At 44.8% G+C, this 18,921-nt stretch overlaps 1 protein-coding gene across 2 annotated transcripts in view; it reads left to right on the top strand.

Annotated features, from left to right (window-relative positions):
* Positions 1-17,718, top strand: part of LOC138566840 (cdc42 effector protein 2-like) — an 86,021-nt gene extending 68,303 nt beyond the window's left edge. For both annotated transcript variants that reach the window (XM_069644533.1, XM_069644534.1), the window contains one exon: positions 13,516-17,718. In XM_069644533.1, coding sequence (XP_069500634.1) covers positions 13,762-14,502 — 741 coding nt within the window. In that variant the 5' untranslated portion in view covers positions 13,516-13,761 and the 3' untranslated portion in view covers positions 14,503-17,718. The remainder of the gene's footprint in view (positions 1-13,515) is intronic.
* The last annotated feature ends 1,203 nt before the right edge of the window (positions 17,719-18,921 follow it).

Raw genomic sequence — 18,921 nt, 5'->3', positions numbered from 1 at the left:
GGATGACGCTGAACAACTTCGAACTGAACTGGGCAAAAATTGAAATAGTGCTCTAACCTGCAGGATTCGATGGAGGGAACCTACAACTGGACTGGCCGATCAGCAGAGACTAACCTAGGAATACTCATGGACAATGGAGTATCACTGGAACCGCAAGTCAACGCAATCACCAAAAAATGCTTTGATGGGATTTTGCCCTCCGACATATTCCACATCTATGACAGTAATGACCGCAGCTCTGGAATACGTTGGGGGAACATCGAATCGAAAGTACTTTACCAGGTAAGATAAGTAACTTGTTTTTCTTCCTCCTACAACTGCTCAGAGATTACTCCCCTACCTCTCCCCCCTACCTCGACTTCCCTCACAATCATATCCCTGATACTCACAAGCATTAACTACGCAAGCAGCCTCTACCTAGGAATGCTGGAAACACTTACCAAGAAACTCCTAAAGGGTGCAAGATACAGCATCCAGGACCCTATTAAGACACAACGGAAGAGGCAACATCACTCCAGCACTGAAAAGCCTACACTGGTTACCAGAAAAAAGCGCATCCAATTCAAAGCACTCTGCATCCCACAAAGCCTTGCACAGACAAGGAGCGCAATAGCGGAATTCCCCCAAGACCAGATTAGCCGGTATCGCCCAGGAAGGGAACGAAGATCCAGCAACGACCAACAAATAAATGCAAAGTACTACAAAAAAAAAAGAAAATTTGAGGGAACAGCGTTCTTGCGTCTAATCGCTAACATCTGGAACCATGTGCCCAAAGAAATTAGAACCACAGAAGACCACATAACCTTCAGGAAACTGCTAAAAATGTGGCCATTCAGCAGACAATGACCGCCTCGAAAGGACACTGGCAACAACACCACGGACTAACTAGAGAGGAGATGGGAAGGCAAAAAGAACTACAAGCAAGAACCTGGTTAGATACCGCCAAGCGGCATCCTAAGGGCCACGCCAGAGAGGTTCCAACAAACTGACCAATTACTAACCCACTTTCCCTTCCTGCTCCTTCTATATAACTGACGCCTCTACACCAGACCTGGACTAGCCACACTCCACAAACTGAGAACCATTACTATGTCCACAACTAGAGTGACCCACCCACATAGTCCATAAAACCATCAACCATGCAACTACACACTAAGATGCCGGATTATCCTACAGCTGTGACCACCTGTGAATCTGGATCCCTTATGGACGCTATCTAACCAGTGCACATGACCAACCCGTAATAACCTACACAACACACTAACACAAACACTACCACACACCTGGGGCACCAAATCTTACCCATACCGTTACAATGCACAAGGCCTCTCACAAAACTACCACATGCAACACTCTTGACACCAGTGCCTCTTGGTTCTGAATCTATCCTCTCACCTGGGGACTGCCCCTGGGAGGTAGTGGTGCGCAGTACAAATCAACATAACATTTTCTAGATCCCTACTCGATTGACTTTTCCTGCCAGTGTACATAATGTGTGGCTTCTTGCACTTAATCTGGCATTTCATGGAACTGTAGCTGCCCTAAGCCACTATCCCATAGCCTCTCTGCTATGAAGGGATGGAGTCCAACCAGAGCACTGCTACTCCAAAGATGGGCCTAATGGCCAAGCTCCACTAGTTCAAACTAAGGGTAAGGACTTGGTGTTGGCATCACACACACACACACACACACACACACACTCTCTGATCGGTTTTGATTTAGATTTTTGCAGTGCCTAAATTAAACAAACTACCCTCAAGTTCTCAAAATGATTAATTTGTTTCAGCTGCCTTTTGTTAGCCCCCAGGTACAATTGCTACCTTGTGAAAGTTTATGAATTACTCTCTACCAAGACCCGTGCCACGGTCAACATGAATCATCCCCCAAGTTGTGTTTTACCCTGTGATGAGCTGGAAACCACAAACTCAATATACCTTGTTATACTACTCAGTAACTGTGGTATGCTACACCTAACTGAGACCTGACTGATGGATTTCCCAACCTCGGTGGCCTACTGCTTAAGCAAGGCGGGGTGCTGGCACCACTCCACAAATCCTCCCTATGGTTTAGAATGTGTTAAATCCCTATTGGTCGGATTAGAATGCTTCTAGGTGGATCTAAGGCCCCCCTGAGCAAAATTTGGGCGGGTCGGGACCCCCCAGAAATACCAAATGGACAGTATATATTGCGTGCCGTCACCTGCTCCCATCAAAGTCGCTGGGCTCCCTCATCCCACTCCTACCCAGTTGCTGGTCTCTCCCCACCCCATCACATACCCTGGGCTCTCCCCACTCTGCTCCCATGGTTCCCGCCCATTGTGCTCCCACCATAGTCCCTGGGTTCCCCCATCCCGTTCCCAACACAGTCTGAGGACCAGTGGCGGCTGGTGATTATTTTTTAAGTGGAGGGACATTAAGGGGGGGTTTCCCCCCTGTGAATTTATTTTAAATAATAGGTTAAAATGTTGCATTGTAGAGCATACTTTTAACAAAAAATGGGTAAATAGCCAAACAGTTTGCAATTGGTGCTGGGAGTCCAGGGGGTAGGCATTGATATTTATGTTGATATTTTATTTCTATTGCGCTCGTACACAAGTGTTTCAGAGCGCGACAAGGTAAGGGAGGGGAACAGAGGAGAATAAAACAGCGATCTTACTAGGCCCAGTGACATTGAGAACACGCAAGTGTGAGGGGAAAAGTGCATTGAAGCGGGGAAAAGTGGAAAGTGCGAAGCAGAGGAGAAACAGATAAATAACAATAAATCAATAATAAAGGCAACAAACAGTGGTAGTGCAGCCAGCAATTTGCAAGTTCTACGTTTAAGGCAGCAGACAGGGTAGGTCTGATAAGTGCAGGAAGAAAGATGGTTCTCCTCAGGTTTTAGGGTGGCAGGGCGCTGTTCCAGAGGGAGGCCCCAGCCTTGGCGGAGAGGGGATTTACCGCCCCATTCCAAGGTTGGAGGGGCGGTAAATCCCCCTTCCGCCATTGCCCTTCCCCATTCCCATTTCTGCCCAATAGGGCTCTATGGGAATGGGGAAGGCGCTAATTATGGCACCGCAATTTTGCGGTGCCGTAATTAGCTCTGAGGTCCCTTAGCGTGTTGGTTTTTAACGCCTGGAACAAGCAGGCATTAAAGCACCAACCCGCTAAGGGACCTCGTAGTAAGGCGGTATTGGTTAACGGTCACCGTTACCATTAACGGTGGCCGTTAACCATTACCGCCTTCCGTGTAATGAGGCCCTATGTGTGTATGCAAGGCGCTGCACATTCATACAGCAATCCCTCTATCATTCACATGAGCATCCATCACCATACACTCACTCATAACATAAGCATACACGCATCCATACACATGTTTAAATAAAAACAATGAACATAAACATACCTTCTGCATTGGCCTGCGTGTGGGTGCTGAAACGGCCTGCTCCAGCTGCTCTGTCCGTATGTGCGAAGAGGCGCAGGAGCTCCCCCTCGGACATACAGACATGCAGTGCCCCAGCCAGCATTTCCAATGAGCTATGCAATGCTGGCGAAGCAAAACGCCCCAGCACTTGTATGGCTCAGTGAGCATGTGCGGCTGGGGAACTAAACTGAACTGTCAAAGGGAAACAGCGTTTCCCTTTGACAGTTCAGCCAGCCCAGGAGCACTCCATTAGCTGGATAAAGCAGCTGAGGGAGTGCTCACTGTTTCATTGGGCTGGCTCCTCCACTGGGTGAGCGCCCCTTGCCATTATGGATGAGCCGCCAGGCTTGGACAGGCCTATAGGGCAATGCCTGTACCAAAAATGTAAAATGATAGTGTGGGCCAATCAAAATGGGCCACCATTTTGGCCAATGTGGACCATTTTGATGAGTTACTTAACTATGCAGTTAGTAATGTTGACCATTGTTGCTGAATAGATCACAATTTACTTACATTTTAACACAAAGCACCCCCTTGGGTACTATTGAAACAGTGGGCTTCATAACTACTCTGGCAGTAGCTGTGCCGGTAAAACCAGCATGGCTACCGCTGGAGTTGCATCCGGGTCTGGCACCCGCGAATGGGCAATTACCAGGTCATGCCGAGTTAGGCGGACATGATAATTGCCCTTTCCCGGGTGCCGGGACCGGTAGATCCCCATTCCCATTTGTGCCCCATAGGGCTAAATGGGAATGGGCAGCTCGGATGCACCGGCACCGTTAATAACGGTGCCGGTGCATCCGACGAACTGTGCTCGCGGCTGCCGCACGGCCTGCTAGGTCAGACCTGGTGGGCTGTCAGGGACCCGCAAACACAACTCTTACTATGGTGGTACTGTAGCAACGGTGCCAGTAGCTTACCGGCACCGTTGTTACCATACCGCCAAAGTTGTAATGAGGCCCAGTCTGTGACTAAAGGAATGAATATCCATTTACAACTGTGGGCCACTTTTTTTCATTGTTGCCTGAGACAGTTTCATGCTTCAGCCCGACCATGTGAGCCATCCCTGCCCATTTCTTCAAATCTAAAAAAAAAAAATATATATATATATATTTTTTATAATTCATCCTGAGCTCTCAGGGCCCCCCTGGGATGCACCCGCAGACCCCTAGGGGGTCGCGACCCACAGTTTGATTACCACTGATCTAAGGTGTCTGCCTTTTGCTGGACACTGCTCTGTAAGGGACATGGAAGACCAGTACAAAGTAATGCATTCTAGGTTGGATCATATTTACCTTGAGTGGCTGGCTAAAGGGTAGGCCACATTAAACCAGTCCAAGACTTGACTCCTGATCATGGTTAAATAAGGCAATATTTGCCTTCACATACTGATCATAGTGGATGCTGCTGTTGAACTGTCAAAATCTGCAAGAAACATGGGTGTTACTTTTGATTTGAGGTGTGGGATTGGAAAACCAGATGAGTAACCTAGTCAATGGCCTCTACTGCAAACCAGAAGGAAAGCTCCTTCATTCATCCTCACAAATGAGCCAAAAGTAGTTCTTGGGGTACCCTGCCCCTTCAAACAGCAATCCACATCTTGAAGTGCAGCATTCTATCTGATCCCCTGCTATTCCCATGCCCTCCTGCTCACCCCCTCCAATTAAGGCTCAGGGGGTACATTAATGAGGCTCCCATCTCTTTTGTTGGTGAGCAGCATTTGCCTAGAAGTTATTCTTTTGGACAGTCAAAATAATCCTTCTGTGCATTCCTTTCCTCTCTTTGGCACTCAGAAGTGGGGCACCACCATAGAGCTTTTTGGGCTCTGCCCTGCCCACGCCCGCCCTGACATTTTTGACTATTGACGCGCCTGGCTGACCCACAGAGCCATGACAGGACAGACCTAAACTGCGCTTGTGCTTCGCTAGTAATAAAGCATTTCACTGTGGTTAATAAAGCATTTCACTGTTAACACCTGCATTTATATGCAGACTTTTTTGGCAATTGAAATCGTCATGTGGGCTTTGTACTTGCGTGCCTTCTCCTGTCCATCGACCCAATCACTCCCCTTGCATGGAGTGATTGGAACGTTAAAGGGAACAGGAGACAGCTCATTCTCGCATCAGCCTGAAGTGTGTGGTTTCAGATGTGAAGGAGTGAGTAACTGCTTATAACATTGAAGCTGCACTAGACTAATGTGTAGGGAAGTTAGATGGCCCCACTCATGTTTTGTTAAGCAGAGAGGTAGTGGAAGCATTGTTGCATTTTAGGTAATTTTTGAATGTGTGCAAGGAGCCTTTAATCCTGACTGTAAGCCCTACACCAGCGCGTGATGCTTGCCTTCACACCCCATCAGATGATCGGACCCCAAAGCGATTTTTTTTTTTTTTTCCAAGGGTTAAGAACATATTTTGGGTGCACCACTAACCATAAAAGTGGTTTAAAGTGGAATTGATCTACAGTGTGGCGTTTGGAAAAGAAAAGAAATTGTGCCATTTTTTAACGATTATTTTGAACATTTCCTGTGATCGGCATTTCCTTTTGTCGCAGTTCAACTGCCAGCTGTGCCCCCTCTGAACCCTGCCTCCTCAGAACTCTGCCCTCTCTCCGCCCCTTGTGGGATCCCCCTTCACATTGTTTCCATTTCCACCACTGTGGGTGAGGACTGAGACTGCCTTAAATCTGGTAATGCATAACATTATCTCTTAGTGGCACTTATCAGCATGTCAATGTTGCGATTGGTGTGCGGTTGGCTATGCTGCACATTGTTGGCCAATATAATGCTGAGTGCTACAAAATCTGAAGGATGTAGGCAGTCAGAAAGTAGTCCCCGGCCAATGAACACCAAATTGCGGGTCGTGAATTTGTACCCTGGTTTAGCATGATGGGGCAGCATGATGGGTCAAAGTGTGATGCAGCCTAGAAAAGCACATGTTACTCCCTGTGCTCTTACAGATGGCTTCTGCGGACATCTCTTTTTTTGCTTTTTTTTGTTTATATACAGGAGCTACATCCAGGCTTGGCAATGGCATCCAATGGCTTGGCAGGCAAAAAACGATGGTCTGGAGGGTTGCCCAGAGCAATGCCAGAGGTTCAGATGCATTCTAAACCTTCCAGCCATCACCTCTTTGTTTCTGCTTTGTTCAATGCAGTGACGGCATAATTTAGTCCTCATTGGTAGGTTGCATATGTTGGTCTGATTTGACTATTTTCTGTTCTTCGCTGCGTGGATTTGGCAATGTACTTGAACACTAACAATTGTAATTTTCAGTGCTTTGAGGCTCAAGTTTGCTTCACTGCGAAAATAAATGTTTGGTTGTTATGACCGATGAGTTCGTTTTCAGTTCGAGATTTTACAAGAGCCCCTTCTGGCCTCGTCCGTTGATAAAAAAGGAGCGGCAGAGAATAGAACTATGGGAGTGGATCATTCCAAAAACCAGATTTGAGGTCAGGAAAGTATTTCAGAGAAAGCTTTGCAAATATGCGTTTTGCCACAAGACCAACGTGCGTCAGAGGCTTCTTTAAATAGACGCACGCTCCATACGGTTTCCTGTGATCCCTGACCTTCAAGAAACTCCCAAGCATATTGCCTGTCTTTTTACAGTCCCTTCACCCGGGCAAATCTAGAATGATTGCTAAAGAAAACAGGCTAAAAACCCATACTGGGGCTATGTTGCATGGGACCGGGGGTGAAGAAGAGGGTGCCATTTTGAAGGGAGGAGTACTGAGGGTAGCTTGTTTTGCGGAGATCCCATGCTGTTCTCTTGAATTGTTGCATTAGACTTGTCTGTGGAAGTAGCAGCCATTGCTCGCGCCTGCCCTGCTCCCAATCCCACGGGATTGAAGATTTGCCATTTAAGGTCAAATAACAGAAAAGGAGATCCAGTAACCGCAAAGACCTGTTATGTTACTGGCCGCTATCTCTAGAGATGTCTGCACAAACACAATTCCAGTTATTCGGGCCGTGCAGTTAATATAAAACTTTCGTTTTTTTAATTGTGAATTGGTTTGGAGAAGACAAATCTAAGAAACCGCCAGCGGTTATTCTGCCAAAATCCCCCATGGAGGCCTATGGACTCCAATTGATGTGGACTAACACTGCCTACACCTACTTGTAATCCGGCAGTTATACTGCCGTTTCAGGTGTTGGTAACAGTAATTCCCTTTGCTGGTATCTCAGCTGATTTACCACTAAACTTGTAATGAGGCCGTTTCTGCTTTTAAGGTGGAGTGGAGGGTAGCCTTGCTGGGATGCCTGGAAGTGTTACATGGTCTCTGTCACAGACTGTAACCAAGTTATGGTGGCCAAACACACATCCACTATATGACTTGTATTAGCAGCAACAACCATCACTGCATGGTTGACTGGCATCCCTCCCTTCACTGTAACATGTATGGGATTTATAAAGTGAGGAGCTGGGGAAGCAACGAAGCACTGTACAAAACCGACACACCAAGTGGGTTACAAGCTGGGTAGCAGCAGTAGCTGGAATATATAATGGGGAGCAGGCAAAGGGGAGGTGAGACTGTGTCACTCGGCCTTTAGCGCTATGGTTCTCTGCGTAGGCACTGCCTTGTGGTGCCCATTCACCCTTGCCTTTTCTAATGCTGCTATTCCCTACATACCAAAGACAAACTGACATTACTTTTCTCCCTCAGGGTGAGGTCAGTGAGTCTGTGGTAGTTAAAGTTAGTAGAACTTCTGTCTGCGCATCAAAAATATTTTTCAATATTACCCACAAGTACTCCTCAAGAAACCGCTCTGTTGACATAAGCAAGTTCAACCGGATGTGTGATCCATTTTTACAGACCAGGAAACTGAGCAAGTGGCAAAATGTGGACCTTACACACACACACACACACACATTTGCTCTGAAGTGGCTGCAAATGGCATGTAGTGCCTTACAATGAAATAATTCACGCATTTATCTTCCGTCCTTGTCTCACTGCAAGGATGGAAAAACCTCTTGCTCAAAACTCTCGAATGGATGCAAAAAAAAGTAGGGAGTTTAGTTCCATGGGAATTCTTAGAGGGGCAGATGGGGTGCCTCCTTGGGTTACTGATCTGACTGTTGAGCCTGAAGGTGCCCACTAGAATTTTGCAAAGGTTTCGACGTCAGTGGCCCATTTATGTAATGTCCTCTTTGGTGTTACCTCTGCTTTGTAATGCAGGCAGAATGGCCACCAAAGGGATTTCTACCAGAATTTTCATAACCAAACTGTTATTTGAAGAAAGGTTGAATTCTATTGAGACTCATTAGTCCACCAAGGTTGGTAAGCGGTTATTTTCCAAGTGGCATTTGAAGGCCATTCTTCTTTAGTTGAAAAAACCCCTCAATTTTCACATTAACATTTCCTTTGCTCATCTGTTCTGGATCTAGGGGTCAATTTCTTCCTATTCCACTGAACCCTGACCCCATTGTTTCAAATCTTCAACAGTTCATTTGTTATAGGAACCCCCATAGATTGGCCCACCTAGAGCCCCACTGAAATAAGTAAAGTTATGTTATCTTGCCTTTGTATAGCGCCTCCTGCCGTAGCTTTTGGCATCAAAGCACTTTTGCCAGTCAGACAGGCAAATGAGAAGTATGATAGAACATTCAGTAGTGGTAGGGAGGAGAAAAGTCGGGTAGTTGGGATAAGGCAAAGGGATAGATAGATGCCTAGGAAAGCACAAGAAGGAAAATGTGGAGGAACTTTGTACAATTGGACCACATTTATCGTGGGATAACAGTTTATTCTATGGGGCACAGAACGAAAGGGTAGATGGCTGGAGAAGAGGTGTTTGTTGCACCAGGGGATATGTTATGTTATGTTAATTGAATTTGTATAGCGCATGTTGGCCCAAGGGCATCATGGCGCTGGAGAGTGAAAGCTGCTTACCGAGGAAAGAACCAGTACATAAGAAACGAGGAAGCTAGAATAAGATGGTCTTAAGAGCTCTTCTGAACCCCAGATGGTTAGGGGTACTTCTAAGTGATGGAGGCAGACTATTCCAAAGTTTTGCAGCGGCAATGGAAAAAGCCGTTTTGCCAACCCTCTCGCGGTTAAAGCTAAGAACAGCGACAAGGTTGGTCGAGGAAGAGCGTAGATCACGTCCAGTGCCGGTCAAGTGGCACAGCGAGTAGAGCGCTCGCTTTGACACCCGTGCAGAGCCTGTTAACGCAGGTTCGAATCCCGGCGGGGCCAAACTCAGCCTTTCATCCTTCCGAGGTCGATAAATGAGCACCACACACCGTGGGTAATAATAAGCAGCGCTCGGATACCTGAGGGTTTGTAGCGCTATATAAAAGCCTAATTATTTTTATTATTATTAGGAGAGTAGCGAAGGAACTTAGCTTGTAAAAACTCAGCTCCTTGGCCATAGACCGCACGGTGAACGATGCAGAGTGTCTTGAAAAGGACCCGCTGGGCCACTGGAAGCCAATGAAGTCGACGAAGCACTGGCGAAATGTGAGCGCCGTAAGGAGAGCCAGTAGCTAACCTGGCCGCCAGGTTCTGCATGCGCTGAAGTCGCTGCGTAAGGCCAATAGGTTTGGAAAGAGGAGTTACAATAATCCAACCATGTGAGAACTAATGCTGCCACCACCGGGGGGCGGGTAGCTTCAGGTAGCAAAGGTAAAACCCTCTTGAGAACTCTAATCTGATGGTGGGCAGACTGGAATGTCTGGAATGTATGCACTGCATGGTGAGCCTGGGCATGTTGATGCCATGGCCAAAAAAACACAGGTGGCAAAGCACTTCTACTTACTTCCCTAACCCCCCCAACAACATTTGAGAGGGGATGCATGCCAGAAATCCAAATTTTCTAAGTTTGCAAAAGCGGGCAAAACACTTTCTTCTTTCATGTCATGGTTACCAAAACCCTAGACTTAGCACGTTTATGGCTTATCCGTGGTCAGACCTTTGAGCCTGCCACAGTGTCCTGGTGAACCAAGGCGTGTAGAAACTATGCCCAAGAAAACAGTGTGTGCGAACACCCGCTACTTACTCCCCTAAAACCTGAACTGCCAGCTTCTAAAGATAGGTAAAAGTTGAAACTCTAACCCAGCAATCTTCTGAAGGCCACATAAAATGCTACTGTATCCATAGATTATCCACTATTATCCTTTGCCTTCTAGGCCAGTCGGGGATCATGGCTGATGTGAAGATTTAAAAACTGAGTCAGACAATAAGAGAAGTTCACTTGCTTATTGTCGGATCATTCGAATCTTAGCACTGCCCCCTTAGTTGCCCACAGTACTTGTAATATTTTTGTCAATTTCTTGGTGACCTTGAACTAGGACCTCTTATCCAGTGCTTTTTCTTTCACCCTTTATTGTGCAGACCTTGACCTTTTTGTCTCCAGGGTCCAGGTTTGAATTTATCCTACCGCCAGCACAGTTGCCAACAACTAGAGAGCATTACCTCCAAGTTCCACAATTGAGTATCTTTTCATTCCCTTTTTCATGATTGGCCCGTTCAACGGCTTCTCCCTTCTGGAGCTTCTTGTCGTCTAAATTTCTCCCCTAGGTTGTGCCTCCAATTTCTCCTTCATCCTCCCCAACTGCCCTTGCCCCCTTTTGTATATTGGCAGGCATCTGCGAACAGGTCTCTGCTCTTAGGTCAACTCCCTGCCACCTCTGTCACTCGAGCATACCACTCCTCGAGTTAAAGCTCCTGCGGCTCTATCTTCAAAGCGTTGGGTGTTTCTCCTGTGATTCTCGCTCTCCTTGTATCTCAGCAGTGCCTTGTTCATATACCTTCTGGTTTCGTCTCTGCTGCCCACTAGGTTCATGCTAATGTCTGACATCAGACACTGCCCTATTGCTCTCCGCTGCTTCCAAGCATTCTCTGGCAACCCATCTTTCTCAGGACCTCTTTCCCCTCACTTGGACTTCAACCCCGAGTGCTGTGGATGGCATAAGCAGATAATTGAACTGGAGGAAAGAACTGACTGCTTTTCCCACATGCTTGTCTGCTGTACCGGAGCGAGAGGACAGAAGCTACAGCTGGAATGTTGACTTTTCATTGACCAAGGCCGGCCCTTTCTAGCCCAGGATGTGCTGAATACATCGGGGCCTGACTGTGGATAGTAGAGAGAGATTTAAAGTGAATCCTCTGTGGTACGGAAGTGTGGCAAACTAGGAGGGAAAAGTTTTATCTCCTTGCTTCAAATGCTAGTGGGGCTGCCACATTTGGGATCGGATTGTGTTCTGATGAGTAAGTAGTGGGGAGACTCCCAGTGCAGAAGTCTGGTAGAATATATGATCTGATATGATATACCGCGCTTAATACCCAGAGGTTTCTAAACGCGGACCCGGGGATCGAACCTGTGTCGCTCTGTGTCGTCTTGCGTCCAAGGCGAGCACGTTGCCCTTGAGCTATCCTCCCGTGACATCTATAATAAATCGGAGCAATAGCAATGTTTTTATTTGCGTGTAGAGTAACTGCATACCTAGGAATTTAATACAGAAACCTATAGTTCATATGTGTGTGGTTGGACATGTATGTGCCCGAAACGGGGACAATAGCTCTTTTGAGCTTCATTCTTGGCCTTCCAAAATCCTCGTGTTTTTGTATTCACAAAAGTGGTGTGGTGTGATGTTGAGGATCTCTACTGACTTCTGTTTGCCAAAGGACAAACCATGTCCCGTATAAGCAAAACTAAAGAAGTGATGATTGAAAGGTTGTGAATTAATCTTAACCTCCTGGCATTGCTCTAAGCAACCCTCCAGACCATCATTCTTCAGCCTGCCACCACATTGGAGAAAGACCATATCTGAATCAGGCTTGGTCCCACCTCTGACTTGGCAGCCTAGCGCACACTGTTTGTGGTTGCTTGTGGTCTCGTGCAGAACAGATGTGACCAAACTATTTACAGTGCGTTATTCTGGCCTTCCACAAGCTGCCTGGTTTGTTATTTTGAGGATCGCCACTGTTTTCTGTTTGGAAGGACACACCATGTCTCAGTCAGATATACCAGCATATATTAAGCTCTGATTAGGTTGTTAAATTTAATTTGATAAGCTATTTCAAAAAGGTACTGCTGGCATTAGGCTTTAGTCAATTTTTCAATTGTAACTGGCCCCAAAACATAAAGCGTTCTTAGCGAGTAAGAAATGGTGTGCTGTGTTCATGTAGAAAATTGAGAAGGCAAGTAACTTTCTTATGCCTTTCTAGTAGCTTGCAACTTGGCATTTTAACTTTTTCACAACGATTTGGAATCGGGGGTAAAGTATCTTTGTGACATTCACTCCTGTTTTAAAAAACTTCCCATTGCCTTTCTAATAGGGAAATCGTCCAACTCCAAGCAAACCAAAGATTTCAAGTTCATTGTGACGGAATAACTGTGGAATCATTGTTATGGTTTATATTTTTGCCTTCTTTATGGGTCAACATCTCCAGGACGCTACTTCTACGTGTTTTTATTCCAAGTTGCATAGCATTTATGTTTTCGTCGTCAATTCAAGGTTTGCGTATTGCAGAGTCACGTTTTCCATCAGCCTTAGCATTAAGAGACCGCAGTCTTTGTATTTTAAATGCCCCCTGCCTATTAATGTACTTTATTATTCTATTAGTTTATTTTTATCATGACTGCTGCTCACCAACTATTGGGATTTTTACCCGTGTGTGTAGGTTTACCAATGAGTTGTAATTTTAACTGTTCTTTTGAAATATCTTTTTATGGAATTGACTATTTAGGAATTAAAGAAATTAATATACAGAAGCCTTACTTCAGATTGGCAAATATTATGAAACCTAAAAATCTCTCCTTCCTAATATGTATAACCCTCCAATTCCATGGTTATTAGTTTTCACCGAGAGCGGTCCTAAAACATGTATCCAGACTGGATAATGAAAAACCCTTTGTCTTATCTACTCCTATGACAAACCAACCCCAACGGCTTAACTATTGAGCATAACTAATGTCTTACATTACTTTAATTTGGTGGGTGGCTACTTTTTGAACACTTTCCATTTCACTAGCCTTTTTAGATACAGCATGTGGACTGGAGCCATCTCTTTTGTAATCCAGCATGTAGTTGTAATCATTCGGAATAATTTAGCAGCAATAGTGTCGCTTTTCTGCCTATGTAAACTTAACACTAAATTTATTTTCTTTTCTTGCAGGACCTTCACAAAGGAATCTACTGGATTGAGTCACTTGCTGATTTGTGAGTTTCAAGAATTCTAGCCGAGGAGGCTGAGCCAGGTGTTGCAAGTCAGATTAATTTCGAAACCGGACATTTGTTATATATTTTCAAGTTACTTTACCCAATACGCTCTGTTTCCACCAAGTATCGTGCTTGTTTTTCTCAGAAGACCTTGTACTCTCATAAGGCATTTCCGAAATTCAGACATCAACAGATCAACAAAATGCCAGCCAAGACCCCAATGTATTTAAAAACCTCCACTCCTAAAAGGGGCAAAAAGTTAAAGCTTCGGGATGTGTTATCCAGTGAGATGATAAGTCCGCCACTTGGGGACTTCCGGCACAGCGCTCACATTGGATTGGATGGGGAAGGTGATATGTTTGGAGAACTCTCCTTCTTGCAAGGAAAGTATGACCTTCTTCCAAGTTTTACCAGAAAGTTCACCTTTCAGAGGACTGAAGGCAGTCTGAATGAGGACTACGGCATGTGTTCACCTCCTGGGGGCTACCGGTCATTCCTAAAGAGTGCAGTGTCCTTACCGGTTTTCAGTGGCATGCAGAATCCGGAGCAAGCCCCACCTAAGCCTCCAAGGTTGCACCTGGAAGAAGCCCCCAATCACAGGTCCATGTCGGTCAGCTGTGGCGAGAGCTTCCACAGTAACGAGGAAATGTCATTTTCCTCTATTCCACATCACGAACAGATCAACTCGTCCACCTCTTATTCAGCGGTTTCAATTTCTTCCTCTGAGGATTCACTCTCGTGCAGTAGGGAGCCAGACTCGAATCAGGGTGTCAGTAGCTCCACTCCTGTCTTCAGCAACACAGAGAACTTGTCTTCCCTTGAGACTGACATGCCAAAATCAGAATCCCTGTTGGGGCTGGATCTAGACCTGGGGCCTTCCATCTTGGATGATGTGCTTCGAATCATGGACGATTACAAGACACAAGACACCAAGGAACTGTGAGGCTCTGTAGTGAACTGTTGTATTGCAGATTTCATATGCTTGGCTGCGGTATAAACTCAATGACTCATTCAAATGTTCATGAAACCAGTTCTTCATTAGGGACACAAATGAACTAAATGCTTAACTTTGAAGAAAGCTGCAACAGCAGACTAACCTTTAAAGTTTTCAAACATGTAATAATCTATTACTGCTCTTTGAAGATCTGGTTGTCTACGTTATTCCATCAAGATTCACTGATGTTGTTCGTTCTTGGTTTATGACCAAGCTTATCTCGAGAGTGAACAGATTTTTGATGGCTCATTTCCTGGTGGTTATTTTATCTGGGCAATTGCAGAATGCTGACTTTTCTTTTTCTTCCAATTTCTTTTTTAAATCATGTTCTCTACCACAAATGTAATTTCTAGACTTACTAGAAGTACCCATGACCTATATACTTCAAAACTTTACTTTATTCACCAGTGTTTTATCTGATCAGTGGGTGGTTTTAGAACAGATGTGCATTGCTGATGTTGTGCTTTCCTGAGATTTTCCAAGTATGACCTGTTTCCTCTATGCATTTCCGAATCTACTCTCCTGGCATTCTCCTAAATTGTGCAAAGCAATACCATTATAGTTGTGAACTGCTTGACCAAGATTTCCCTTGGCAGTACCACATATGGAAGATCATACCTGATCTTTGTTTGACCCCAAGCTAAACGGATGGAGCGAACTAGTGCACCAAGATTTATAAATTCCTTGACTGGCTTACAGTTTCTTTGGGCAGGTAATGTCCTATTTGAACTTGCCAGCTGCCCTCCACATCTACAGGGTGTGAGCTGTAAAAGGTAGGACGGCTGGGTTGTTAATTCTGCTTGATAGACGAGCTACATTCTTCAGTTACTCCAATATGCGCTTCCTTTTCTCGCCTGAACGTTTCTTCTGAGTTGTGTGAGCTTGATCTAGAGGAGGACTGGAGTTTTATGTTTAAAAGGTAGGAATTCAGTAAACCATGGTAACATCAGGATGCCGTGCTATCCGTGAGGTGGTGTGGCTGTGCACAGTGCTATCGGGCAGGTCAATAAATACTTTTATATGGACGGGTAGACAAACATGATGTTCTGTTTGTTGTACTTTGAATGTGCGCAGGCGCACTGATTATTGGACTTCACACCCTCGCTTTGGAATGCGAACTCAGATTGAGCATTTGATATTAGTTCAGTTAGTTAATGGTCAGCTTTAGATAGCAAACCCAGGAATTCAGACACGTCTGTCCTCTCACTGTGCTAACATCCACCAACACATTAACATAGACAAACCTCTCTTTGTCATCGAAATAATCAGAAGCATGACCTCAGCAGATTTGCTGGAAATTCCTGCGTGGCATAATTTCACATTACAGCATGCAATGTTTGCAATGTGACGAGTGGGATTTCAGGCAATTCATTCTGTCTCGCCTAAGGCAGATGAGAACCTGCCGCTCACGAAAAGGACTGGGTAATCACTTGCAATTTTGTTGAGCTAGGGAACAATTGCTGCTTCGTATCGTTCCAGCGCTGGGCAATGTGAACTAAGAATAGAATTTTAGGCTGCAATAATTTGTTTAATAGTAATAAGTTGGGCAGCCATCATCTTCTCCACGCTCCTGCATACACTGCATGGCTGTGTACAGCATTCCATGCTAGGTGTGATGCAGCCTGGTATGCCTATCTCAAATTCTGAAGCCTCTAAGAAGGACCCATCACGAGCAAGAGGTTTATGCAAGCATCCGGTGGCATTCAACAGAGTTGCACTCTTAAGTGGCAGATAAGATCTGCAGTAAGGCTGGTGTGGGCATTTAGACTGTGCTCGGACCTGATTCTCTGTGGCAAAAGCCAGCTGATGAAGGTGGTTATGAACATACATTGCCCAATGTTTGATATTCCTCAAGAAATCATTCTGTGCAATCCATGTAATGAATCACAATGCTCAGCGTCAATTCTATGGAATGATTTGTTTAGTCGTTTGTTGGTTGCTGTTGTGGCTTGAAGACCAAATGAATTGATCGCGTTTTACACATGTAATGCATTCCATGTGCAGTATTTCATAGCATGGAAGATGGGTGCTTATGTTGAATTGGGGGTATGGTAAGTGCTAGTAAGGTAGGCGATTGTTACGCACTAGTTACAGCGCTGCTGAGCAGGAAGGCATATAGGTAGATGACAACTGTGAAGCCCCATTTGTCTTATTGTATACTCACTATACGTAAATCGTTTGTGGGGCTGCTTTGATAGTTACTGGACGTGAATATGAATGTAATTGAATTTAGATGGTGGCTGAGTCCTATGTGAGCAATTGAGGATGAGTGATAAAGATTCTTATAGAATGCTATTCACATGACTGGAGTAAAAGGCACTCCACCGACACAGGAGATTTCTGACATGCTGAGACTTGAATGTCTTGAGCAAGAGCTACCCTGCTTGAAGTGTTGTCAAATTGTTTCGAAATGGTTTACCACGTTTTAAAGGGGTCTGTATCGGATCATTTAACAGTTTGGCCATTTTGTGCAAGTCCTTTACTTAGTCCTATTTGCACCTCACTGAAGTGGAGTATATGGACTTGCAAATTGGTTGCATCGCTGAAAGAAGGGAATAGTAATGAGTTCTACACAACCAAGGTGGAAGTGGGAAGCTGAACACAGGTTTAGTTGGTAGGAAAAAAAAGAAAAAACTTTTTTACTTTTTTTTTTTTAGCTCCAGCCTTTCTGAACCTCCATGTAGACTCTTTTGATGCTTAAGAATGGGTTTGTTGACTGACGCAATTGTAATACACCAAAATAAACCTACTGAATCATTGTCTTCCATGCCCTCTTTCAGTTCCGAAATGGCGTTCCTCCTTTCTGGGAATACTTGGATGTTCACAAAGACATGTAAAGTGGATTTGTCAGAATATTTGATTACCAGCGTGTCTATGTGCAGGCAATTGATACCTTGTGTCATGTACAAAGGATTTTGTTATGCAGCGAACAACTAACCCTAAGTACTAATAACTTGAATGGAAATAGGACCGCAGATGCAATTTGTCTGCTTTGTGTAATCTTGTATAGTTTTTTTCAGCTGGGTGTACATGCTGCTTTGCATGCGCCCGGTCTTGCCGAGGCAAACACAGCTGTCCAGCTTGGTGAAGTGTTACATCTGGCTGCAAAACATGTCAATATGTTCATTTATTATGTAATTAAAAATACATCGTTTTGTTTTTTAATCATGTCTGTTTCACATTATATATCTTTCCATTCTCCGTGCATGAAAATGCTTTATCTAGAGGAGAGTTTGTATTGCAATTTTAGTTTGGGCTATTAGGTGGTCTAAGTACCATCTATAAGCCGACCTATTGCAGAGTACAGCTAGAACAGAGATGGGGTGTGAGGGGGGTGGAGAACACGAAGCTTGTAGGTGGAGAACACGAAGCTTGTAGGTGTTTGTGTTTTGTTTACCCACTATACCAATGCTAAGCCCTATGCCCATTCCAACCCACTACTTGCCCCTCTCTGCCCAAAACACACCCTCCTTGGATCTCTTTGCGCTAGCTCTATCTAGCAGTATTATCACACCTTGTGATGTGCGTTTCAGTGTTATTTCAAAGTTGTCTTTCTGAGTCACATCTGGGCCATTTAGCAAGACCAATTACAGGGGCCAACATTGACTCTGGGTGATTTAAGGTAAATTAAACAATTGCAAGTGTTACAAAATCATGTTACCAGAATCGTAATACATGGACCACCCTTGATCAAATGTGATACTGGACAAATCACTTGCCCTCCATGCACCATGTTTAGAAATTGCTTTTTCTTCAGAAATGAGTACTTTCAGATATATTTAAGTCAAGCTAGAATTCTGACATCGGGTGGACCTACTAGTCAAATACCTGCCACACCCAGAATTTTACAGTCCCACCTACTAGTCAAATACCTGCCCCACCCAGAATTTTACAGTCCCACCACACAGTTCTGCGCAAGAAATAGTGTTCCCAAAATGCGAATTTATTGAAACAAAGAAATGAAAGACAAAAGGAAGACAAAGGTGGCCTCCAGCTTTATGCAGGGGAGGTCACCACATCAGACAGCTGGTCTCTAAAGGTGAAATTGACCTGCGTGCATTAATCTCACTATTTCTCATGCACGCATGTACTCTTGTTCCATGATCAATTTATAATATCTGAGGCTTATGGATCTGATTAGAATCACATGCTTTGCATAGCCCGATGTTAGGCAGAATCCTGTGCAGTGCCCTTAGGGACCACTACACACAATTAAGACTACAGGTGGCAATACAAGTGTTACCTTTGGTACAAGCCTGTACTACTATGTCAGAGTGGTAGCAGTGGCGGAGCAGCCAGGCTTATCTCAAGAGTATATGAGCAGTAGCGGAGATTACACAAAGGGACCACAATTACTGTGACTCAGGC

This window comes from Ambystoma mexicanum, chromosome 2p (assembly GCF_040938575.1).
Source record: "Ambystoma mexicanum isolate Mex_15411 chromosome 2p, UKY_AmexF1_1, whole genome shotgun sequence".
NCBI lineage: Eukaryota > Metazoa > Chordata > Amphibia > Caudata > Ambystomatidae > Ambystoma > Ambystoma mexicanum.
The sequence above is the reverse complement of the archived record's forward strand: the minus strand, read 5'-3'. Positions and strand labels throughout refer to the sequence as shown.